General features: G+C 38.9%; 1 protein-coding gene across 22 annotated transcripts in view; it reads left to right on the top strand.

Moving 5' to 3' along the window:
- ADGRL2 (adhesion G protein-coupled receptor L2) overlaps positions 1 to 24156 on the top strand; it is a 121079-nt gene extending 96923 nt beyond the window's left edge. For 4 of the 22 annotated variants that reach the window (XM_027902376.1, XM_027902373.1, XM_027902375.1 and 1 more), the window contains 9 exons: positions 53 to 262; positions 1218 to 1438; positions 2716 to 2782; positions 10269 to 10360; positions 12245 to 12413; positions 15605 to 15733; positions 16163 to 16259; positions 18514 to 18642; positions 22075 to 24156. In XM_027902376.1, the coding sequence (XP_027758177.1) occupies positions 53 to 262; positions 1218 to 1438; positions 2716 to 2782; positions 10269 to 10360; positions 12245 to 12413; positions 15605 to 15733; positions 16163 to 16259; positions 18514 to 18642; positions 22075 to 22826 (1866 nt within the window). In that variant the 3' untranslated portion in view covers positions 22827 to 24156. Of the gene's footprint in view, positions 1 to 52; positions 263 to 1217; positions 1439 to 2715; positions 2783 to 10268; positions 10361 to 11215; positions 11261 to 11547; positions 11575 to 12244; positions 12414 to 15604; positions 15734 to 16162; positions 16260 to 18513; positions 18643 to 19450; positions 20651 to 21346; positions 21400 to 22074 lie in introns of those variants that run through there. The other 18 variants (XM_027902384.1, XM_027902382.1, XM_027902383.1 and 15 more) reach the window with 11 other exon arrangements.
- Positions 24157 to 25925: the final 1769 nt, after the last annotated feature.

Here is a 25925-nt window from a genome sequence, read left to right as displayed (position 1 = left end):
TTTATACTCATAAAGAGTCATATTAATTTTCTCCATTCTTGGTTATTTCTAGTACAAAGATGGAGTGCACGAATTGCTCCTCACTGTCATCACCTGGGTGGGAATTGTCATCTCTCTTGTTTGCCTGGCCATCTGCATCTTCACATTCTGTTTTTTCCGTGGCCTGCAAAGCGATCGTAACACCATTCACAAGAACCTTTGTATCAACCTATTCATTGCTGAGTTCATTTTCCTCATAGGCATCGATAAGACAGAGTACAAGGTAAGTTTTCTCTGTGTGTACTGGTCTTGTCCTCTGAAATGACTGTTTGAAACAGATTTGGATTAAAACATGACAACACTGACAAGTTTTCAGTGTTCTGACACAGCAAGGCTGAAATAAAAGCTCAGTGTGAAAATAAGATAGATGTCCTCATAAATAGTATTTACATCCATCCAAAATATACTTTTCATTTTCACTTGAGAAACACTGGCTATTAACGAAGGAGGTAGATACACTTGAGAAAGAGGAGATGAAATTAAATGTTGACATATTAGGAACATGTATGTTTTCTTTATTCACATCTCTGAACGGCTATTGACTACTTTTATATATATGTATTATAAGAGAGAGCCTTTTCTGTAGGTTTACAGATTTTTTACACTGTATGCTCATGCAGGTATTCTGGCAGTATTGGTGAAGATATTTCTGAAGTGATACACTGGGTTGAATTTTAATATTCAGCATAGTTTCATCCACAATTTGACCAATGGGGAGAGAATTCAGATTGATTTCTGTTACAACAGCAAAAATTTCCAGATTACAGCAGCTAAAAATCTCTGGGCAGCCACTTCATAATTTTAAATAAGTGGTATCGCATTATGCATCCAGAACCAACTGCTCATGTCAACTGCAAGTCCTAAAACCGTATGAGTTTCAAAACTGAGGAGTTGCTCATAACATTGAAAAGTCCACTGTGTAACTGATGACTGGCGGATGAGGCTGCAGTTTCCTTATTTTCATTCACACTGTTCAGCTAATTTACTTCCTGTAGCTACTGAACACACAGTAGTATTTTCAAATGTTCAGTGCATGTTTTCAGGTAGGGAGATGGCTCCTGAGCTTGGGAAAGATTTCTGATAGAAGCACGTGCTGTTCTGTTGCACGCTTTTTAATTGGAGAGGTGATGATGTGAAGGTTTTGTGGTTTATATTTCCATCTCTCTCTTTCTTTGCAGATTGCATGTCCGATATTTGCAGGTCTCTTACACTTTTTCTTCCTGGCAGCCTTTGCCTGGATGTGTCTAGAAGGAGTGCAGCTTTATCTAATGTTAGTAGAAGTATTTGAGAGTGAATATTCTAGAAAGAAGTACTATTATGTTGCTGGCTACCTCTTCCCTGCTACAGTAGTTGGTGTCTCAGCAGCCATTGACTACAAGAGCTACGGAACAGAGAAAGCGTAAGTAATTGCAAGTGACCTGAGTGTTTTTCAAGTGAATAATTTTTTAAAGCCTATTAGCTGTCAGAGGGTCCCTGACAGACTAAAATACCATCTGAAAGCTTTATTGGGAAGAGAATGGCAATGCTGTGCACAAATTACAATCAAGTCTTTTGTAATTCTCTGGGTTCAGGGGATTTGTACTCTAGAGAGACCGATTCTAAATTACGGTCTTTTCTTTTAACACAAAAGATTGACCTGAAACAAATTGAAAAAGTAAATAACTTTTTGTCCTCAAATGTATATTAAGTAAAATTTCTCCCAAGTATCTGACAAGCCTAACCACCCAGTTTGAAGCTAATGTTTCATTAGATGTCTTTGTTCAGCTGCCCCTCCAGCTAGCTCTCATCCTGAATTCTGACAGCACAGTATTCCAACCCATGTGTTTTATTTTGATAGTATTTTATCAGGCGAGTAGAGTGGGATTAAAATTTAGCCCCTGCCTTTTATTTATGAAACTGCAGATATATATAGGAAGTGACAGAAGGTAGACAGAAAACATTTCTGAGGATCTGAGTTGCTGGAGGCATGAATTTGCCTTTCAGTAGTGTTTATTTTGTCCTTTGATGAAATTAGTTACAGAATGGGAAGATACTGTTGACTACAAGGAAGCTGCTTGATTTTGCTGCTGATGAAAGACAAATAAGAGCAATTCAGCAGGGAACTGGGCTGTATGAAAAATGAATTGCTAAGTGAAGTTGGCCCTAATAGGTTTACACGTCATTTAGTCTGGTATCTGATGTGTTCCTTCTCTGCTGTTCAACTCCCAGATGGGGCATTTTATTTATACCACATTGTTTTTCAGCAGAACATGGCATCTGAGCATTCTGTGTCTCAGATTCCTCAGGAGTGAGCACTTCACATATGATACCAAGTTAAAAGCAGATTTTGAAGATTACATGGGAAGCCTGTAAAAAATACTGACTGATGTTCGTTTTGTCAGTCCGTGGTAGCACCTGTCACCACAACTGACTGGAAGGAGAGAGGGCTCCTTTTGCTTTTGTTTCTCCTCAAACATTACCTATTCCTGATGATGTAGTTTCAGGTTCAGTAGTGTTACTATACAGGGCTCATCAGGAGAGTTTCAGGTTAGGAATTGTCCATGGATTAAGTGGTACTGTGCAGTGTTTATCGTTTTTTATTGGCAAAATGTTAAGAAGTATTTCTGTACTTTGCTTTTACTGGACTGAGGTGCTAACGCAGCTGTTCACTTTTCATTCTTTTTTTTCCCCTAATAGTTGCTGGCTCCATGTAGATAACTATTTTATCTGGAGTTTCATTGGACCTGTTACCTTTATTATTCTGGTAAGAACTTTGTTTTTTTCCTTCCCTTTCTCGTTGCCTCACAGCGAAGTTAATACCATCCTTATTCACGAGACATCTCGTGAAAGTGCTTATGAACAATTTGTAATGTGACCAATGGTTATATAAATATTTAGAAAGTTTTAAGGAGTGCTGACCAAATGATTCATTGTCAAAGCTGTGGTGGCACTTCAGCATGGCCATTTTTTTCCTAATGGCTGGAAGTCTGAAGGTTGTATTGACATGTGTAGTCATATGAAAAATGAATGAAGTACTAAACACAGGGTTTTTTAGAAAGGAGCCATTATTATTGCTTTCAACTGAGTCGGTTCTGTACACATTCCAGAATTTAACTGCTAATTATCCAGCATAATTATCTCAAAAGGGTATTCCAACGCACTGGATAATTAAATAAATCTTATATCCCATTACACTTCCCACAGCATTTGTGTGTGTGTTTGCATATGCACATTTGGCCATGAGTACTTCTCTATGTGTCTGTGGTTTGATGTTCCTCAGTGTCAGTAGTGGGCTGCTCCGTGGGCAGGGGGGAGCACGTGCTGGTCTGTGTGAAGTGCCCTCAGATCTCCCCTCAGAGCACCCCCAGCATAGGAATCTGCGAGGAAAGTGAAGCACAATGTGCATTTTGCCTGCCCTGGTTTGTCTCTGCTGGTTGTGTGTCTTTAAAGCCTGGCTGTGTTTGGGAAGTACTGCAGGAGGCTGGTGCTGGGGGCATAGCCTGTGTACACACACACACACAGCTTTTCTCATCGTTGCTGATGGTTTGGAAGGGTGAATTAATTCGGTTTTGAGCTTTTGAAAGTTCAAGTAGTTGCGTGTTCTCCTGCCCTTACACAGTGGGGGAGTTGTGAAATATTGAGTGAATTTCAGTTCCCTCGAATTTCCAAATTCAGAAATTGTATTTTGTCATCATTGGTTTTCCAGCTGAAGCACATGCATCAGGCATAGTTATGAAATTTCTGACCTTTACAGATCACGTGCCAGGCACGCTGTTTCAGCACCTTTTGTACTTTATAGCCTATGTTATTTCTCATGTGAAAATAAACTTGGATACTTTGATTGTGGAAATTTTCTGTTAAAGAATATGCCTGACCAGTGTTTTGTAGGTACTTTATTCCTTCCTGGTGCCTTCAATATTGAAATAAGCTTATGCATACTTAGGTTGGATTTGCTCTCTGTTTATATCAAAAACTGTTTCAATCCTTGAGCAGTCACTTAGGAAAAAAGAGTTGTGCAGTATAGAAGTTGTTAAGAGTTCCTTGGCATATTTTCAAACACACGGGCGTAGGTGCTAAAACTTATGTGGGTATGAGTTGAATTAGAAAAATTACAGGGTTTGTAAGACTTTAGTGTAGACTATAATAATTGTACAGAATTTATACTAAATACATTCAAATTAAATCATGTCTCAGAATGATGGGGATTCTTCTTTTAATTAAACCTACAATTGCAATTGGAAGATAGACAGTATTTTCAATATGACAGACAGTATTTTTCAACATGAAGTTGTTTCTTGCAGTTGTTGTAATTATTGCTAGAAAATTGTTCTTGAGTTTTCATGCCACAATAGTTCAGTCACCTCAAGTCTGATCGTGTGGTGATAATTTTGCTTTTCGTGTCCAGCTCCTTATTTTATTGTTACTTTGCTAAGTCACCTCCATTTTTCTCCCTTGCTCTAAAATAACATTTCACGTGGGGAGCTTTGGGCTTTGCTGACGGCTTTTTCACTTCCTCATAACCAGGTCAGAGTGAGAATAGAGGTGAAGGACATTTAATCATATTGACCATGTACAGACATAGTTCACCGTTATTTACTGGCCATGACATTATTATCCTGCAGCAAATCATTAGGCCTGAGACGCAGAAGGCCTTTGGGAGCAGTATTCCCAACGTCAAAAATAGGAAACAGCAGGTAGCAATCACAGCACAGTTCCTGGGAGTAATTCTTCTCTGGCAATTGCTTTGCCCTCTAATCGTCCCAGCTGAGAAAGCAGGAGAGACCAGAGGCAGAAAGAAGTGTGAGAGGTGTACTGGCTGAAAAATAACATGTCCTGTGCAGTGTTACTGCAGAGCTGTGTTTGTGGTGGAGCTTACTTAGGGTGGGTAGCATGTGAGGATTTCACCTTGGTAAGCTTTTTAACGTGGTACTCAAATCACTTTTATGTTTCTCAGTTTAATAGTACTCTCAGTGCACATCAGCTCTTTTCTGACAGTATTGCTTTCTACTTCAATTTACAGATTTTTTTTTCTCTGAGTTTGTAAGGTTTTGTACTTGTATCAGTGTACATTTTTGCACTAAGTGAGGATGGGAAGTGTGAGTGGGGAGCATGAAGTTCCTCGGTATGTCTTGCGAGGAACTTTCAGCTTCCCCGTTTCCATAGCCTGCCATGCCTTTGGGCACCGGGGTTATTATATCGATGAGAGAAGAGCATGTAAGTAATGAGCGGTGGGAAACCATTAGTATGCCTGAAATGGTTTAATGAAAGCTTGGATCATGATACGTCAGGAGCTGTTCTTATCACTTGGACAGCTCCATCTGCATCTTCAATAATTAATTCAGTTCAGTGAGAGTTCAGTGTGCACACTCATTTGGAAGCCTTCACAGAGCACCTCTCTGGCTGCCGCTCCCAGCGAGAGATCGGCTTCTGCATGGCTGAGAGCAAAGATCTGCAGAGAGAGGAGCAGCTTTAGAGCTGCATTTGCCAGGTAACAAAAGCTCGGGGGAGCTCAAAAAGGGTCAGAACATGTGCAGTTCAGCTGGGTTACTGCAGAGTGCTGCTCCTGCTCCTCTGCCTCATCGTCTCCGTGTCAGCACTGCGGGCTGTGTGCGAGGAATTTTAAACCGCTGAGCTGGGGTGGACGTGATGCCACGGAGCAGGTTCATGGCTAGAACACAAACACTGCACTTATGTCAGCTCTGGGCTGGAAAGCCCCAGTGTTTTCACTCCTGTGTAGATCCGTATTCTTTCATACCCAAGGAACGAGTGATGTTGGTTTGACTTTATAGCCACGACTGGTGCAGTTTGCTTCTCACAGATGGAGCCAATGTATCAGTCTGCCAGTGGTTGTGTAGGCAAAGATTACCTTTCATTAACATAGGAAACACGAAATGTTTTCAGTCAGGTTGAAGTATTGCTTACCCAAGCCAGGGATGTACAGGTGTACACATAACCTGGCTCCATGTGTGAAAATGGAACCTTTTGTGTCTGGAACCTTATTTTTATAAATAATCAATGTTTGTCTTTCTGTAGTAGACACTTGATAAATGGTATTTATCTATTACTCACAGGGAGAAATTTATCATCATTATTGCAAAATCTAGCTTTATTTCAGGACTAATTCATTGTACCCACAACCAATCCCAATCCAGCAGTCTGCTGTGCAGGTTATTACCTTCACTTTTTTAAAAAGATAATTTGACTTGAAGACACTCCCTCTCTCAAAATTACATGGGTTTCAGGGGCCAGAAAGACAAATTTCCAACTTATACCATGTTTCATGTCCAGTACCTTCTGATTTCCAAGTGAGGAGTGGCCACGTGTGTTGGCTGTGAAAGAAGCATGATCTTCCAGGCACATTAGAAGATGCTCTAATTATTTGTGTAATTTTTTTTTTTTTTATTTTACACACAGTTCTAAAATCAGGGTATAAATTAAGATAGATCTCTGTGTAATCCAGTATCCCATCTCTTCCAGTTAGTATGTTTTAGAAATTAGGGCAAAATCAAGCATAATGTTTTAAGAGATTTCACATTCTAGCTCCACCCACTGCAACTGTGTGTTCTGTCACTCGTTGATGTCACAGCAGAACCTGCAAATCCAAACCTGATGCCTGACCAGACTTTTAACTTCTTATCTTTAGCCTTCGAAAGAGTGTTGGTGTGATTTTCAGTCTGATTTTCAGAAGTGAAGCACGAAGGAGATCTTACAGCCTGTGTTAGGGGTATAATGTTATGACTGAGGTGTTTGCACTGTGGGTGTGATTGCATGGGGGGTTTATATTTTTTACTCCCATTGAAGAAGAGGGGTTGCAGATTTTGGCTGATGTGGGCTGGACACAGCCCAGCTGTCAGGATGAGGCCCAGCCAGTCACTCCCTATTTATGTTACATGAAGTGATGAGAAAGTCATCACTATCAGAGGCCCATTTTTCTCTTAACGAGATTGCTCTCAAAAGCCCATCTTGCCATTCCTGTGGGTCTTTGTGTGACCTCAGAGTGCTGCAAGCTTCTCAGAGAAGGATGTCCTACCCTGAGCACCTGTCAGGCTTGGAAAACATCTACAGATTCACTTGCTTAGATCAGTAACAGTTCAGTCCTCGCAGTCATGAAACAATTCAGGTTGGAGGGGGCTTCAGGACATCTGAGGATGCTGCTCAAAACAGGCTCAGCTCTGAGCTTGGACCAGGGTGCTCAGAGCTGAAAAAGCTTTCCTTGTACAGCATTGGTACATGAATACAGAACTCCTAACTCTGTTTTCCTCTTCCCCTACATATTTCTCAACAAGAAAAGTAATTCAGCTATTCCCTCTAAAAGCAATTATTTTCCAGCAAGTTCCCTTCCCTGTTTAGTTTCTTCTGACAAAAAAAAAAAAAAAAAAAAAAAAAAAAAAAAAAAAAAAAGAAATGGCAGGATGCCTGAAAGTCTTTAACTCCTGAGTTCCTCCAAAACAATCAGTTCCTAGCTGAAAAGCAGTAAAGGGAGCCAAAAAGCACATCTATAGAAAGGTTTGGTTACAGTATCAGTAAGCAGGCAAAATAGGGTTTTTATAATGATATCATGTGCAACAGAGATGCCAGCATGTTTGAACAAGTGACAGACCATGGTCTTTTGACTGCTGAAACTGAAAACTATGCAATATTTCACAGTGATGGAGAAACAAGGATCATATGCTCTGTTGTCATAGTTACTTTGTGTTTAACGTATTTTTCCCTTTTACTTGGAAGGACTTTTTCAGCTGCTGTGATACAGCATTATTATTTCTGTGGGCTGCTTTTGTGGGTCTGTACCTAAATTAGAATTAAAGTGTCTCTTAAGAAACTGCTACATACAGTTATTCCCCAGTGCAGCAAGGACACACAGACAGAGCTGAAAAACCTGTTCAGTACCCTGGGGCTTGGCCCAGGCCGTGTCTGCACTGAAGGAGCCTCAGTATGTGAATAATACAAGCTTTTGTTTCTCGTGTGTCAAACCAGCACTTCAGCTGCACAGTCAGTCAGAGGATAAAACCCTCTCGTTTCATAAGGCAGTCATTTATGGGCTAAGCCATATCTACGAGTTTTTGATCCAAGAGTGACGTTGCTGGTACAATACAGGGTACTCCAGGGTAGCTACTTAGGCAAGGATTAGCTTCCAGCTGTGCTGTAAATGCCATTGTGAGCTGCATTGTGCACTCAGGGATGCACAGGTTGCAGCCAGAGTTGATTTGCATGTTAGGATTGGTATGGGCCATGTGTCTTAGCTCTTAATCTGCTTGTTTGCACAAAAAGCAAAGTGAAGTCGCCTTCTTTTAAGCAGGCTGGAGAAGTTCACGTTATGTCAGCTACCAAATGTAAAGAAACTTTCTCAAATCCAAAGTCTGCCTGCACAGGCACGAGACTGAGGGTCGGAGTCAGAGCCCCTGTCCTGTGGGATGCAAAGGCCAGGGAGAGAAGCCACTTATTTTCTACCCAAGGAACTTACACCACACAGTGGAAACCTAAACAAGAGGAAGAGATCACAATGATATAATGAAGTGGTGTTTCTCATCTGCTTAGACACTACCTGTAAGAATCATAAAGGGAGACCGAGATCATGAATTATTGACACTTCTATTAGATTTTGCAGCGATGGAAATATGCTTAACCTACACCATGTACATACATCTGCTTAAAGGTCAAGCATTGTCAGTCTGTTCTTGGAACACAAACTGAAATCAATCAGAAAAGCTTATTTTTGTTATCTGCATCATATACATTTTTTTCTATTAATCCCAAGATACCATTGCAAAAATATTTTACTTTCAATGAGGACTGATAAGGTCAAAAGCTGCCAGGCTGTTCTGATGTTGAGAACTGCCTAATTGTTCATGCTGTCCATCCTGGTTTTGAGACAGCACCAGGAGTGATAACTTGATTGCCCTTAACAGTAGGAATTGTTTCTGTAATGCATGTTCTTATTAACAGACTGATCAGAGCCTGCAAAATACTCCTCTTTTCAAGATTTTCCAGACCAGCTCTTTATTAGGAATCACTCTTCTTTGAGTGAGGTTTCTGACCACTGAGGCACAACCGTAGGAACACGGTGCCAGAACTGTGAGGATTTTGAAGCTGTCTCAAACCAGAGGCCACCAGACTCGGTGTGATTGTTCTCCATCAGTAACCAGCTGCAGATACATGTGGAAGATCATACAAATAGGGTTATAATCTGTCTAATATATGTGTTCTAAGGGTGTCCAAGCATATTCTCCCATCTTGCCTTAGCTTTTGGTTCAGTCATTTCTTAGGTACCATTGTATCAGTACATAGGGATGTGTGTCTTCTGGTTTCAAAGATACAATTTGGTTTGAATTGTCTGCACGAACAATCTGATTACTCAGATTAATTGGGGGCCACTTTTCAGCCCATATTCTGCAGGCATCCTTGTCTTTGGCTTGCTGTGCTCTTCACAGGCTTTGAAATCGAGAGGAGAAAGGCACCCGCTAACTTTCGTATCTGTGATTCTGTTTCAAAATAGGAAAGCCATCAAAAAAAAATGTCCCTCGGTCTCTTCCCTGGTGTTATCAGTGTGAGTGACACAACAAGAATAAGACACCACAGTCCTTCAGGTGGCACACAGTCAGTGTGACAGGATCCAGACTACAAAGGGAAGGAGGGCAGTCAGAGGGTGCACCACCTGCATGTGTCTGTGGCACTGTTCAGATTGATGCGTTCGCTACATCTTAGTGTTTCTTTTTCTCTTTCTTTTTCTTCAGTTACATTTAAGCTCTCTTCTAGACCCCAGTAGAATTTGTGAGAACAAAAGGGAATGGAAAAAAAAAAAAGGGGGGGGGGAGAAACCAACAAAGGTGAAGAACATTTCAAAAGCAGGATGGGGTGCTAAAAAGACAAGTAGTACAGCACAGCAAAGGGGTAACCACAGCCCTCAGAGGAAATCAGTGAGAGGGGGAAGGGCCAGAGGTGACAGGCAGAGGTGAGCAGGGGCTGAGCACAACATGCTGGAAGAGAGAGCTGGAGTGGGGCTGGCAAGTGCTGCACAGGAGCTCCTGATGATGGGGGGAATAGGGAACGTGAAGTGAAACAAGGACTTCTGACACTTCTTTCCCCCCTCGTGTGTATTTGCAGTCACCTTTTACAGACTGTATCTGATGGAGCTACCAACTTTCAGTACTTATTTGAAAATAAACTACAGGGTTTTTGTTTAGCCTGTAACATCATCATTATTCAACCTATTACTTGAAGTAGTTTAATTTCACTCTTATCTGTTTTGACAGCTGAATCTTATCTTCCTGGTGATCACATTGTGCAAAATGGTGAAGCACTCAAACACTTTGAAACCAGACTCTAGCAGGTTGGAAAACATTAAGTAAGTGCTTTGTGTTCAAGTATGAGAACTATGATTATTTTCTGATTGCTGAACTGATTGAAAGCTACTCTCCATTAGGAGCACATGCCATTGTCTCCCAGCAACTGCAGATGTCAATTAGAAGCAAACAGAGCCAATCCTGCTTTCGTCACATTGTTGCTGTAATGTCACAAACGCCGGTCAAAATTAGATAATTTCAGCCTGGAACTAGTGCCAAGAAACTGTTTCACGGAAATGCCACAGCACTGCAGTAATTTCATTTGCATTTAAAATGCAGTTCAAAAACGATGTTCCTGTTTGCATGGCTGATATGATTATATTAAGTTTGTTTTGTTAAATGACTTTTTGATTTAGGGATTCTGAGCAGTTTCTACTCGTAATCCTGTTCTCCCAAGAGAATTGACTCTATTATTATTGTTAACTTGAAGATTATCTGCTGTTTTCATGCTAATTTAACAAATGTTTACTTTATCATGGTGCTGTACTGTAGTATCCCTTTTGCACAGTAATATAAGTTTTATATAACTAACAAGGCTTTGGCAGCTTTCACTCTTTTTAGATAGTTTTTTTACTGTATTCTCTGTAGCTTTACATTGTACTGAAGGTTTTTGTTTTACCAACACTGAAGGGATGGTGCAGCTTTCTAACACTGAGGGTTGGATGTGAAAGGGTCTTACAGATGTGAATGTTGAAAATGGCCAGGGGAGATTTCCAGTGAGGCTGACCTTGTGAACTAGATGTGCTAGACAGGGCAGTATCAGCTTCATTGCATGTTGCATGATGAGAGAGAGAGCTAATCTTTAGCATCTCTCTCTTTTCTTCCTTTTCCTCTTTCTGTCTTCTCATCCACACCAGTAATTACCGTGTTTGTGATGGCTACTATAATACGGACTTGCCTGGGTAAGATAGAACCCTACATTAACAAACTTCTAGCATGATTTTTAACTTTACAAACTCGGTCATATTGTGGATTTCCCTTAATTTTAATTAACTATTTTTGAGATACCTGATTTGCTAAAGACTTTTTAACTATTATATGCCTTTATAATTTTAAATTGCTTGCCTCTGCATTTTGAATTTCCTAATTTTGACTAATTTTTATAGACAATTAAAAATGCTCTTATTAATTTCTGTTTCAATTCTGTCTAATAATTTTGTTTCTCTTTTCTGCTTATAATGCTTTCTAGCTATGAAGATAATAAGCCATTTATCAAGTAAGATCATTAGTTAGATGTGGAATTCACTGACTAAATTCCCTTTCCCTTTCATTCTGTGCCGTTCGCTACAACTCCTTTTCCTTAACCTGTTCATGATGGAATCTTTTTGGGATTATTCTGTAAAGCAGTATCCATATTTTTGTCGCATTTCAGCAGGGTTTCTCCATGCAGAGGTTAGACCATCCAGCTTCGGTTTAGCTGAGTTTATCGGAGCATTAAAGATTGGGGCTCTGGGCTTTTAATCTGCTGTTTAACCTTTGTGCATTTGGGTGACATTATTTGGTGTCATATGGCAGCACCGCTGTTTAAAATCTATGCTGTGATTAGTGCCTAAGCCAGATTTATCAATCTCTTCTCTAAAAGCAGATAAGGCAGTGGAGTAGCTGGGGTTTGTGCTATACTTCTGCATTTCAAAATAGTTTTGACATCCTGTGCTGTTCTTGAGAAAGAAAAAAAAGGTTATATCTACTCTTGCTGTTTTCACTGGAGACTAAGAATGCTAAATGGAATTGTTCTTTCTTTAATAGACAAAAGGTTAAACCCAAGGAAGTTTTACATTTGAATATGAGACTAGTAAAAGTCAACTGCAGGAACTGAAATGTTAATATTGGATTTGGCGATGTGCGTTCTCCTAAGTAACGTTACTAAAATTAATTTTCTTTTCCAGATCCTGGGTCCTGGGTGCATTTGCTCTCCTGTGCCTCCTTGGCCTAACATGGTCATTTGGCCTGCTGTTTATAAACGAGGGGACCGTTGTGATGACGTATCTCTTCACAGTATTTAATGCTTTCCAAGGAATGTTTATATTCATCTTTCATTGTGCCCTCCAAAAGAAAGTAAGTTACCACAGCCACAGATGTAATTCTTAAAAAATAGACGAAAAATAGCCATGTCAAGAACTGCAGCATTTTGAATTAATTTGGGGAGGGGACTAGGACTCCAAAGCAGTTCTTGCTGTATGTGCTTGTGGGAGTCATAAACCTGCTCTGTGCCCAGGCAGGTTTAACATGGATGCAGCATTTCCAACCTGGCCTTGAAAAGTGTTGAGGCTTTGTGAAGAAAAGCACTGTAGAAAATGTGCTGTTTAACACTGGTGATGTGATATGTGTTAGTCTGAACTTACAGCCAAAAGCCTTTTCTGCCCCCGTGAAACAAGTCCTGCCTTTGCTGCAGGGCTGCAAACAAAGGAGCAGTTACAGTCTCAGCCTGGAAACACTCTCCTTTCCTCAGATCAAGGCAGAGAACCTCTCCTGAGATCCCATTAAGCTGCAACATAAAGCTACAGGTGATAGGCAGGGATGGTACTTTCTCTGCTCATTCATTAGGAAATTAAGTGAGATGTAAAAATTAATTTTATTACGAACTTCAGCACACCCGAAGAAAAAAGTAGTCATTAATGCTAGACAGCCACTAACAGGAATAGTTCTCTAAAGATGGAGAAGATGCCATCATGACTACTTTTTTTTCCAAGAGTTTCCCTCCCCCAGAAATCCCAGCAGCTTTGTTCTTTTAACTGGAAAAACTGGAATCCCCTGGCAAGAGCCTCCCTCGTGAAGGGGATGAGCTAAACTAGTTCTGCTCCCCTTCAGCAGAAGGGTCCAGAATGAGCAGATCTGATGGAGAGAGAGAGAAAGCTTGCAGAGGAGAGAGGAACAAACAAGAGAGAAGGATTCTTTTGGGGTTCCCTGCACCCCTTCTGTTCCCCAGGGGATGGAGACTGCTTCCAAGGGTGCCTTAGGGATGCTTTTAGGAAGAGTGAATGAAAAAAGCTGCCAGCCTGGGTTAGAAGGCAGGACAAATGAAAGTAATGAGAGTTGAGAGGAAGGGTAAATGTCAAAAACCCCACCCAAAAAAACTTACCGTGAAATGCAGGACATCCTACATTTGGAAATACCTTATTTTCAATATTTAGATTCTAAATTTTTTTTACCAATTTTAGGCTGGAGACCTAGCAATTATTAACTCCCATTATAATTAGCTCACCAGAGACATAATTAACAGATATTTATAATGAGACCATTGGATAAAGCATTGCTGTGGAAGTACAAAAAACATATTCTTGCACGTTTTCAACTGTTCCAGCTCTTAACAAGTATCAGCCTCTCTAAAGTTAGTGCAGACAACGGCATTCAGGCATGTTTTAGCAAATCTGGTAGACAGGAAGAATTTTATCCAGACGAACATGGCACTCCTCTCATTTTGGGAGAACAAAAGCACACTTAGAGAGGAGATGGAGCCTAAGAAATGAAGATGGGGAAGAAAGTGCAAACATTCTCAAAGTGCAAATAATTTCTAGATTAGGGTTTCATATAATGTTTCCCCTTTTGTATTAGTGTTGGACTCAAAAATAAAAAACAGATTCCTTTTTTATTTCTTTTTCCAGCTGTGCATTGTTTTTATATAAAGTGGAGTCAGCAAAAAGGAATATTAAAATACCAGTCGAGTGTGAAAAAGCATAACCTAGAGCAATAAGATTTATACCTGAAAGAATGTTAAAGCTGCCATTTAAGATTTTCAGGTGTCGCTGCCTTTGACTGGATGTTGTCCCATCCTCTGTCTGCATAGCTAATGTAGTCTTTTTATTCTGTTATTACTAGTTGGTCACTAAATTGAACAGAGAAATAGAATTGTGGAAGTGAAAACTATTATGTTTCCAGTTCTGACGAGATGATAGTGCTGTTGCTTCCATCAGTTTTCAACAAGCTATAATTTAGAAATAATGACAGTGGAATGCACAGTCCTGACAGATAATGTACATTCACTGCAATACAGGCATTAGGCAAAACCAGCCCTGGAGGGTGGTATTTCGGTAAAAATACAGTTTTGATTGCTATTGTCTCTACTGTGTAGTGGTTTGGAGCATTTAGTATCCATTAGTGTTCAGGAATGTATTTTTTTTTAGGTGTTATACCATCTAGTGATGATAAATATAGACCTATGTTTTTCAGACTACAGGGTTGAAAATTAGAATTCTGAGTTGTTTCATTTCTGTTTTCATTTTTTATGTGTCTTTTGTGCTGATATAGATAGAGGTTGACTTATAATATGTACCATCTATTTTTATAAAAAGGTGAGTTACTGTGGCTGGCTTGAAGTTAAGGCACAAATTATTCAAATTTTCTTCAACCTTGTGCTTTACAGAAACATCACAGTGTGTATTCCACGAGTAAAACTCCTGTAATGTTGAAAACAGCACATTACATATGTAAATCCACACAATTAACTTTCATTTTCCCCTCTCCCCCTTCTGCATACCCATAACTTTCTGTGTTATATATTCATAGGTCAGGCAGAATTCTCAGCTGAAATCCTGCTTTTCACAGAAACTCATGAGTCTCACTGATGTAGAAGAGACACTTAAATTCCCACCTATCTGATGGAAGATTTATGAATTTAGGCTTACATATCTATCCAAATTTTATCCACTGATGCTGTCACACTGCTGAGATGTGCACATGCTCCCCTGTTGTTACCTGAAAATGGTAGTCAGTGTAGCAGTCACTGAATATGAGAGAATTAACTGCTCTGTAAATTAATCCTGATTACTTTCTTGGCAGTCATTAACACACATATAACAAAACGAAAGTTTCCAGGAGGTCACTGGGAACAGAAGGTGAATAAATGCAGGCCAAACACTGGAATCATTAATTAGTTTTATTGCTCTGTCAGGAAAAAAAAAAAAAAATCACATACATAGGCATATTCGAATTTCTGGGTTCAACAAACTTAGCAGTGGCAGTTGTATGTTCTGGTGCTGTAAGTGGAAGCTGTTTCATTCCCATCCTTTAGGTTCCCACTGGCACTCTGGGACACTGCCAGGAGCTGGGGTCTCTGTCTCGAGTGGGGAGCTCAGAAAGAACTGGTTCAGAAGTCCGAGTAGGGGGGAGGATGTGGTTTTGGTACCAGCCAACAATCTGACAGACAAGAATTATCCATTTACTGGAAGAGTGAGTGGTCTGAGTGCAGGGTTGCTGTGTTTTTGCCAGCAGAGACCCCGAACACTGACGGTTTTGTTTCCCCCCCGCAGGTTCGGAAGGAGTATGGCAAATGCTTCCGACACTCCTACTGCTGCGGGGGGCTGCCCACCGAGAGCCCCCACAGCTCAGTGAAGGCATCCACAACCAGGACCAGCGCTCGCTACTCCTCTGGCACGCAGGTGACAAAGACTTGGACAGCATCTTTTCGTTAAATTTATTTATTAAAAGCCTGCTGAGATGTGTTCCACTCAGAAGGACTAATTGTCTTCTCATTATTATCATTTAGATGGCAAATATGGACTTCTGCACAGTAGAATTATTTCTTTTTAAATGTTACCTTTTACTCTGGTCTAATACAAGCACCTTTTTTTTCCTTTTTTTTGTAATTAGGGGCTGGTTTATAGGAAGGTTTATACCATCATGTTTCATCTGAATGAAGTTTAATAAATTAGAGTTTTAATAAAATAAGAAGGAATTTTCACTATGTGCTAGAAGAATGTGTTACTTTAGGCCAAAATAAACACAAATATTCTACATAATTGCACGTGAGCAGGAAAAAATCTTTTCATAACTCACTCTGCTTTTGTCTCCCTGCTTTATGTTAACAGAGTCGGATAAGGAGGATGTGGAACGACACTGTGAGAAAACAATCTGAATCGTCTTTTATCTCAGGTGACATCAACAGCACTTCAACTCTTAATCAAGGTCAGTCACTGGGAACATTTCAGTTTTAGAATCCTTAAATTTTATACAGATTTTATATCTCTTAGCATAGAAGAATTGAAAAGAATGTTTTCCAAAAAAAAAAAAAAAAAAATCTGGAACAAATGTTCTCTAAAAGCCAAGTTTTAAAGTCATCCACCAGCACTTTTTAAAAACCATGTTCCCTCAGCTGGCCCTGCTATAGAAGCTGAATTCCTCCATTCATGGCAATGTGTTTAAATAAGTTTCATCAATAATTTAGCTTAAAAGCAAGATCATAATTTTAAATCTTTCCTAACCTTTATAGGTTAAATCTGAAACAGAAATATGAGTGCAGTAACATTTTAATGCGTATTTGACTGATTTTTAGGTGCAGAAATTTTCCCAGTGAAATCTAATTGATATCATTTCTATGCAAAAGATGTCTGTAAAGCATTTATCTTTTCTGTTTCAAAGAGCAGCATATCTGTAACATGGGATAGAATCCAGATTTTCAGGCACAGAGAAGTCAAACCCTCGAAACTTCTCCACTCAAATAGACTTTGAGATCAGTTAGAAAACAAGGGTATTAACCCAGACAGCTTGTCCCTTCCTGTGTGTCTCACTGCTCCCCCACCCCACTATGGGCCTTGCACGTTCCTCTGGCAAAAATTAAGTAGAAAATGTGTATTTTTCATGTCCAAGAAAGAAGTTGATGCCTTATTAAAATCCCATAAATACATGCTATAAATGTTTAGGTTTTTCACCCTAATTTGAGGTTTTACACCCTGAGTCAATGCAGAGTTGAGCTGAGGTCCTGAAAGCTTTTCCCTGTTCTCAGTTCCAGTGATTACAAAAATTGATATCAGCTCTTTTCACTTATAAGATTGCCACTGTCTCAGTGATACACACTTATAAGAGTAGTCTAATAATTAATGGCAAGTGTAATTTTTCCTTTAAAATAAAAAAATCAAGCTTTTAGAGGTGGTAAAAAAATTTGGATTGAAAAAATTCTTAGCTATAAATTACAAGCGAAATATATTTCAGTTAGTATTTTTAGGAAGAAGTACATTACAACTGAAAAAAGCTGTGATAAAAGCTTTTTAGTAGATTACTGGTACAGACTTTAAAATAAGTTTAGCATAGCCAGACAGTAATTCTTGGAATCTCAGAAATTTCTGCTGACTTCTGCTACTAAGTATTCTGCTAATAAGTAGTACAAAAGCATTAATATTTGGAATATATACTATCATTCCTTGCCCCCCCAAAAATATCCCTACCATAAAGATATAGCTGTCTCTTTAGTTGGCCTTGGGTCTGTAATACTCTGACCCTGTGCAATACAATATAAAGTGAAATCTTGCCTTATTCAAAAGTTTAAAATAATTTTTTAAACACAGCCTTTCGTGTGTGGCTTTTTTTGGTCATTATTCCAATCCATTTTTCTTGTAGTAGCTGGAAATCAGAGATTAATTGACTCTTTAATAGTTTCTCAAAATACGTTGGTTTTTCTTCTAATTATTCCAAGGGTTGTTTCAATGGTGTTGCATTAACGTGTAAAATGGGTTTAAAAAAATCTGTTCACGTGTTATTTTGCTTTGTCTTACATTGTTTGTAAACTGATTGTTAAAGAAATTTGTCATTCGAGGAAGTTGTTTTTTTTTTTTCTAAAACCTGGCAGATAAGTTTGCAGCATGAATGTCCCAGGAGAAAATGTAGAATGCTCTGATTTCTTAGAGCAAATATTTTGCTTTCCCCTCAGCATGCATACTTCTGCATATACTAAGATATGCTTCTTGCAGTTTATCATCCACTGTCCGTTTGAAACCAGCAACTCCCTTCCTGTCTCTGTGTGTTTTTAATAAATGAATAACTGCTCTGATCCTGTCATAAGAGGTTTTTCAGTCTGAGAAATTCAGTTCTCTCCCTTCTGGACAGAAGTTGTTAAAGTTCTGGTAGCTTTCTGTGGTTCCTCCATCTCTACCCATTTAATTGCTATTCTGGTGTAGCTGATTTTGTATACATCAGTAAATATCACTTTCACTCGATGTTTACTTTGGGGATTTGGGCAGCACCTGTGAATTACTGGAATCTAACCGTGTTTTCCTGCTCCCATCTCAAATACATAGCTAAAGCACATCCAGAAATTTTCAGCTGAATTACATTTGACAAGTCCTACATGATTCATGATGAATAAAAAAATACTCTTTATTGAAACTGTCAGACTAAAATTAAAGAACTGACTTTTTTTTTTTTTTCTCTGTTTCTTTTGCTTTAGGAATGACTGGCAATTACCTACTAACAAACCCTCTTCTTCGACCACACGGCACTAACAACCCCTATAACACATTGCTCGCTGAAACAGTTGTATGTAATGCCCCTTCAGCTCCCGTCTTTAACTCACCAGGTGTGCTTATCCTTCCTGAATAAACTGCTTTTCTTGGCTCCCTCTCCTCCCTAGACAGAAACTGGAGTTGTTGCAATGCCCCAGCCGTAGTGTGTGAATTTCTGTCCCCTGGGGAGATCCAGTATTGCCAATGTCAGCTTGTAAAACTGCACTATATTATAGTAATGCCTTTGCCCTAACAGGATTTACCAGTAATTATCCATGTCTTTAACACAGGTGGCATAAATCTTAATATACTATTACAGGACTGACACCACATGGTCCGAGAGCCCATCTTCAAGATATTTATCACTTAGAGGTATCATGTCTATGCACTATAAGGTTGACTCTAAAAGCTTGTTGAGAAAATCCTTCTTCTGGAACAGATTAAATGCTAAAGCACGAGGCATCTTGGCACCTTTGGATACCCCAGTGTAGAAAACTGTATCCAGCATCAAACAGATCTAAACTATAGTATAGTGCAGCTTTATGGGAGATCATTTTCCTGTAGGAAAATCTTGAGATTACCAGTTAGAACAGTTTAGTTCTGAAGGAATAAAGGGTGTCATCGCTTACCTACCTAATGTTTTGTTGTTACATTATCTACTTGCTTTTTTTAATGATGGTGCAACTCACCAGTAAATATCTTTGCAGATACTGTTTGATGAGTCATAACATCACTTTAGTGTAACTGGAATGACAAATCTTTGAGAAAGAGCTCATATAAAAACCTTGTTTCCAGTTTTTTATTTGAAGTTTCCTTTTTAACTGAACTGTAGTTTCTATTTTCATTCTCTTGTTTTCTTACTTTCCTTATGCTTTCCTCTAGCAACCTACAGAGAGACAAGTATGGGAGTAAAACTTAACTTTGCCTATCAAATGTAAATTTTTTCAGCATGATTTTTAATGGGCACAATTAAAACATAACTAGCGGTCATGAAGTAGACTCAGCGGGCAAGTGGTTCACAATTTGCAAACGAAATGTTTCCCCATTCAAAAAGTACTTGCATACTGCTTTTTTGGGAATGGACACGAGGTCTGTAGCAAACCCTATTGGTAACACAAGCCATGCAATGCTGAAATAATTTGCTGCTTAAAGCCAAAGCGGTGTCATGCCGAAATGCTTAACAATTTACTTCTATTTTTATATTCCTACAGTAATCTTGCTACAGGCTATGGAAAGATTTCAAATTAATTACCTGATCATGGGCAACAAAATTTGCCTCCTCAGACCAATTTGAATATATTCTAGCTTGCTTAACTCTGCAGTATATCACAGAAAACTCATTTTGGATTATCAGATATATTTTGATATCTGTTTAGCAGAGAAAAAGAAAATTAAAATTACAGAATTAAATCACTTTCATGAGGGAAATGAATCCAGCATGTGGTCCATGAGTTGTCTACTTTAATAAATGCCATATGTTCTTTGCAGCTAAATTCATAGCAAGAAAAATCCTGGAACATACATGAAATTGCAAAACTACAAAGTTGTTTAATCAGAGCTTAAAGAGACCTTTCAAACAACCCTCATCACCGTTTAAATCAGTGCACATGGAGAAGACTTATCAATAACACAAATGCAAAATGACTTGCAAATTGCTCAAAATTTATTTGGAAATTATTACTCCATTTTTTGAAGTTAAAGAAGACAAAAATCTTTTCATGAGAAAATGCAATTACTTTTTAATTGAAAACAATATTTCCAGAAAAGACTGAATTTTCTAGGATAAGCTGCAGCTTTAATTATTTAAAAAAAACAAACAAATGAACAAAAAAAAAATGGGAAAAAAACATATAATCTTTTTCAAAAAAACTTTTCTCTTATACTCCTCCAAGCCTTGCATATTATGCAGCAGCCTCACAGTGGTCAGTCTCATTTCAGTAAAGTCACTTCATTCTTTCTTTATTTCCAGACATATCTGTAGATAAAGTGATTTTCTAGGAATGCTCTAACCATCTGACTTCCATGGTTCAGACTGTTTAATTTCTTGCAAAGCTTTTTCTCTCTTTTTTTTTTTTTTTTTTTTTTTTTTTTTTTTTTTTTTTTTTTTTTTTTTTTTTTTTTTTTTTTTTTTTTTTTTTTCCTTTTTTTTTTCCTTTGCTTGGGAAGCACTGTGCTGTCATAGTTTACATGTCTTTGTGTCTATAGGAAAACCTTTCCGAGTTACCAAAAAAAAAAAAAAAAAAAAAAAAAAAAAAAAAGCCAAACCCAAAAGCATAAAGACCTTTAATCATCATAAGACTTCATTTCTCCCCCCCTTAAACTCCTTTTCATGTTTTCAGCAGACTTACCCAATCTGTCATTCCTCCAACAGCTATGAGATATCAGCCGTGGCTGATTTCCTCCTCCCATTCCACAACTAATATTTATTCTTTGGTTTAATTTCTGTGACCCATACTTACAGAAATCCCTAACATTTCTGCATTTGACTTCCATGCCCATGGTTAACTGTGGGCCTAGCTCTTAATTAACTATCCTGGTTCATTCAGCGCTGTCACTGTGACTGATGCAGACTGCAGGCAAACTCTGACCTTTAGGGGCCTGGGGCCACTGTTGGCAGACAGAATATTAGTGCAAAAAAATTACATTAAATGGGAAAAGAAAAGCTGTTATTGCTTAGTAATCTAATTTGCTGAACCCTTGCTCTGACTAAGTTGCTGAGAAGCTCAGTAATTCTTCATCATGTTACAATAAATCATTTTACTTTCTTTTATATATCAGCTACTCTTAGGCCAGATAGCCTGAGCAGACAGACATGATGTGAGTTGTCCAAAGTGAGTCATTCCACCTGCTGTCTATCGTGTTGTTGGATGGTGCTTGTGGGCCCTGGTCCCTGTAGTGTGAAAGATGGCTGTCCTTGTTTAACATAAATTCTTTGTATTTATCCATTTTTTTTCATTCTTTTCTTTACTTCATCTCAAAAAAAAAAAAAAAAAAACAGGAAAAAATGTTAGAAATGTTGTTAAAGTAGTTGCTTGCCAGTTATGTGGGTTTATGTTGTACATTTACCTTCAGTTATGTCTGTGATCTAATTCCTTTTTAATTTAGTGTCGTTTAGGACAAATTCTGTTAATTTTCTTTTTCTAAATCATGGTGGTGTACTTCGAAACATAGATGTTTCCAAATGAATTGCTTTGCATTACATATGCAAGGGCATGGAGTGAACAGTTCCTGGTGGAAAAGTCACAGAATTGACACTAAATTTAGAAATTAAAATGCCACTATTCCCCACAGGAAACACACATTAGTATTTTTAGAATGCATCTTTCCTATAAGGTGTGCAGCAGTTTACATTTGGGAATGTTCAATAACCTAACTTTCCTCAAGTTTTACTTCCAAGTACAACTTTGTCCTGAACTACATTAAAGAACTGTGTTGAAAAGAGAAAAAAACAAATAACTGATGAAAGCGTGTCAGGCAGTAACCAGAGCTGTCCTTTTCCGTTGCAGGACATTCACTGAACAATGCCAGGGATACAAGTGCCATGGATACTCTACCGCTAAATGGTAATTTCAACAACAGCTACTCGTTGCGCAACGGAGACTACAACGACAGCGTGCAAGTCGTGGACTGTGGACTAAGCCTGAATGATACTGCTTTTGAGAAAATGATCATTTCAGAGTTAGTGCACAACAACCTGCGGGGCAGCAGCAAGAACCACAACCTGGAGCGGGCGCTGCCGGCCAAGGCGATGGGCGGGAGCAGCAGCGAGGACGACGCCATCGTGGCCGACGCCTCCTCTTTGATGCACAGCGACACCCCCGGGCTGGAGCTGCACCACAAAGAGCTCGAGGCCCCCCTCATCCCCCAGCGGACTCACTCCCTTCTGTACCAGCCCCAGAAGAAAGTGAAGCCCGAGGGAACGGACAGCTACGTGTCCCAGCTGACGGCCGAGGCCGACGAGCACCTGCAGTCCCCCAACAGAGACTCCCTCTACACGAGCATGCCCAACCTCAGAGACTCTCCCTACCCAGAGAGCAGCCCCGACGGCGAGGAGGACCTCTCTCCCTCCAGGAGGAGTGAAAACGAGGACATTTACTACAAGAGCATGCCAAACCTGGGAGCTGGCCACCAGCTCCAGATGTACTATCAGATCAGCAGGGGTAACAGCGACGGCTATATCATCCCCATCAACAAGGAAGGATGTATTCCAGAAGGAGATGTTAGAGAAGGACAAATGCAACTAGTGACAAGCCTTTAATAGTGTAGCAAAGAAATATTAAAGGCCACGTTCAAGTATTAAAAAGGACTTACTTTGCCCCGTGCAGGCTCCCTCATATCTGCTTGAAGAGACAATTCTGTTGACCCTGTGGTTCTCCAGTAACGGAGATGACTGGACCTCACAGTTCTGTGAATTTTTATAAAACAAAAACTTTGTATATACACAGAGTATACTAAGATGAATTATTTGTTACAAAGAAAAGAAATACCAACAAGGTATTTAAGATATCTTCTGCTGCTGAATTTAACAAAATTGTGAAAAAAAAAAAAAAAAAAAAAGAGAGAAATAAACATTTTCCAGCCATTTTACTGCAGCAGTTTGTGAACTAAATTTGTAAATATGGCTGCACCAGTTTTTTTTTTTCCTAGGCCTACATTGTATTATATACAAGGCGTAGGCTTTAAAATCCTGTGGGACAAATTTACTGTACCTTACTATTCCTGACAAGACTTGCAAAAGCAGGAGAGATATTCTGCATCAGTTTGCAGTTCACTGCAGATCTTTTCCATTAGGGCAAAGATTGAATACATGTCTAACCACTAGCAATCAAGCCACAGGCCTTATTTCATATATTTCCTCAACTGTACAATGAACCGTTCTCATGAAAAAAATGGCTAAAGAAATTATATTTTGTTCTATTGCTAGGGTAAAATAAATACATTTGTGTCCAGCTGAAATATAATTGTCATTAAAAGATAATTTTAAAGAGTTTGAAGAAAATATTGTGAGAAGCTCTTGGTTGCACAGACGTTATAAGCTGTTTTTCTTACACTGTTCATAGTACAGTAGTATGTTTAAAATGCAAGTTCTACCCGTTTTCACTTATTTTTCACTGTAAACAGTGTTCTGCTTTGACAAGTTAGTTTTTATTCTTAAGTTTTGAATTTTTATTGCCAAAAAAAACCGTAATTCGGGGAGGAAATTGTTTTAGAAGCCAATTATGCCAAGCCTTGCACAAATTTGGTATAGCTAACAAAGATTGTAACTCAGTTCCCTGTTCATTCTTTAATCAATCAGGGTTGGGGGGTAAGGGGGACACTGGACACTTCTCACAAGCTTTCTCATGAATAAAAGGTGCCTGTCCTTTAAAAAAAATAAATAAAACATAACTATTACTCTTCCATATTCCTTCTGCCTATATTTAGTAATTAATTTATTTTATGATAAAAATCTAATGAAATGTAAATTGTTTCAGCAAAATTCTGCTTTTTTTCATCCCTTTGTGTAAACCTGTTAATAATGAGCCCATCACTAATATCCAGTGTAAAGTTTAACACCTGTTTGACAGTAAATAAATGTGAATTTTTTTTCCAAATAGGTAAAATGTGCATTATTATGTATGAAGCATAATTGGCATCAGCAGTCCTTCAGCCCAGATGTATCCTGCCTACAATGGCTTCTTTAGGTTTCATGATTTAAGTGTCAAGAACTCAACAGAAACTGTCTATGGCTCTACAGAAGAGAAGTCATCTTCACTATTCTTTAGTCACCATTGAATAGGATCAAACTCAGACATGGCAGGGTCATTAGGAAAATGTACTGTAATTTCATATATTTACATAGCTTTTAAAAAGGCATCTGTACTGAAATTGAAAATAAGGTGGTAAATGCCGCTATCATATTAATTAGCAGTTAATTATTAGTGATGAAGATACATTGTTGCAGTGGGGAAAACATGAATAAGCAGCATTTGGCTAGCACTGCCAGTGCTATCTAAATAATCCACCCATCACAGCGCTGGTTTGCCTTAGATAAATAAGGATGAGTGTCCCTGTTTTTACCAGACTGGCCAACTGCAGAAGGCAGCTGATGCCCAAGATGTTACCTACAAATCAGTGGCAAAATTGGAAGCCTTTGTTGTGTTGATTCCCAAGCCTCTTTCGTCCCTCCCATCGAGGGCCTCTCAAAGACAACACCAAGAACTCCATCTGTCACCACTTCCAAAGTTGTGTTCTTCTCAAATTAATCAACACCCCACCATCACAGAGGCCAAGGCCACGTGTGACCACTGTGCCTCTCTGTGTGGTAACAGTAAAAATTCACTTGAAAGCTGTATTGTTACCTTCTAATGCACTGGAATATATAAAGTCCATTTGGGAAGTCAGTCAGTCCGTGCATTTTGAAGAAGTATCGATTCCAGAAGAATGTTTTCGGCAAGGCTTCCTGCTCTGGAGAAAGTTCAGGCTCTGTAAAAAAAATAAAAAGTCCAGGTTGAGGTGGACCCATGGGGTTAAGGTAATCTCAATATATCACCTGTAATCAGGACTGTGACACTGTAGTGATGGTTCTTGAAAAAGGCATCTTCACCATCAGCCTTACTGGTAACTCTTGCCAGTAAGTAAGTTCCTCAACACTTTAAAGTTACTGCATTTAAAATTTAATCAGTAATGGTTTGCTTCTGTTTAGTAGAGATGCTTGACAATCTGCAGTCTCTACGAAACAGGACTCTGTTCTGATTCAGGCTACACAGCAGACTCCTTGGAGCAAAAATGATTCCCTTAGTCTGTCTGACAACTTAAAAGCATACTTGCTGCCTTCTACCTAGGAAAGGATTTAAAAATTGTGGTGCTCAAGTAATTACAGTACACATGACCTAATAACATCACCAACTTTCTTCGGAATCTTCAGCCCTAGTTCAAGCAAGCACTCCTTTGTGTCTAACTAAAGGTGGCAAAACTACAGACTGGAGAAAGGTTTGTAGTGTTGTGATCTTAAATAAATATATATAAATTGCAAATGTAATAAGTATTCACAAAGCAAGAAAATGTAGCTGATGAACCTAAGATGAAGCAGCTGAACCTAAGTACCATGAGGGAATTCTTTTGTTAGCTTCTTTGTAATGCAGATGTTGCTTTTTAGTGAGCCTGGTTTTTTTTTTTCTTTAATGTTGAGCTGTGAGAGTCCTGTGTTTAGCTAGCAGCCAATACACTGCCAAACTTCTGTTGGTGTAACTTCTCGGTGTAGTAGGTTACAGTATAATTATATAGCTGACAGCTTATTGTAATTTCTTTATGTTCTCACATTCCTGCCATCTTGGGATCAGAAGGACAGAAGAATTCAGAGGAAGAGTTCAAGAAT

Source organism: Empidonax traillii, unplaced genomic scaffold (assembly GCF_003031625.1).
Source record: "Empidonax traillii isolate 1590-97213 ecotype Southwest subspecies unplaced genomic scaffold, ASM303162v1 scaffold868:size279580, whole genome shotgun sequence".
In the NCBI taxonomy this organism is placed as follows: Eukaryota; Metazoa; Chordata; class Aves; order Passeriformes; family Tyrannidae; genus Empidonax; species Empidonax traillii.
The sequence above is the reverse complement of the archived record's forward strand: the minus strand, read 5'-3'. Positions and strand labels throughout refer to the sequence as shown.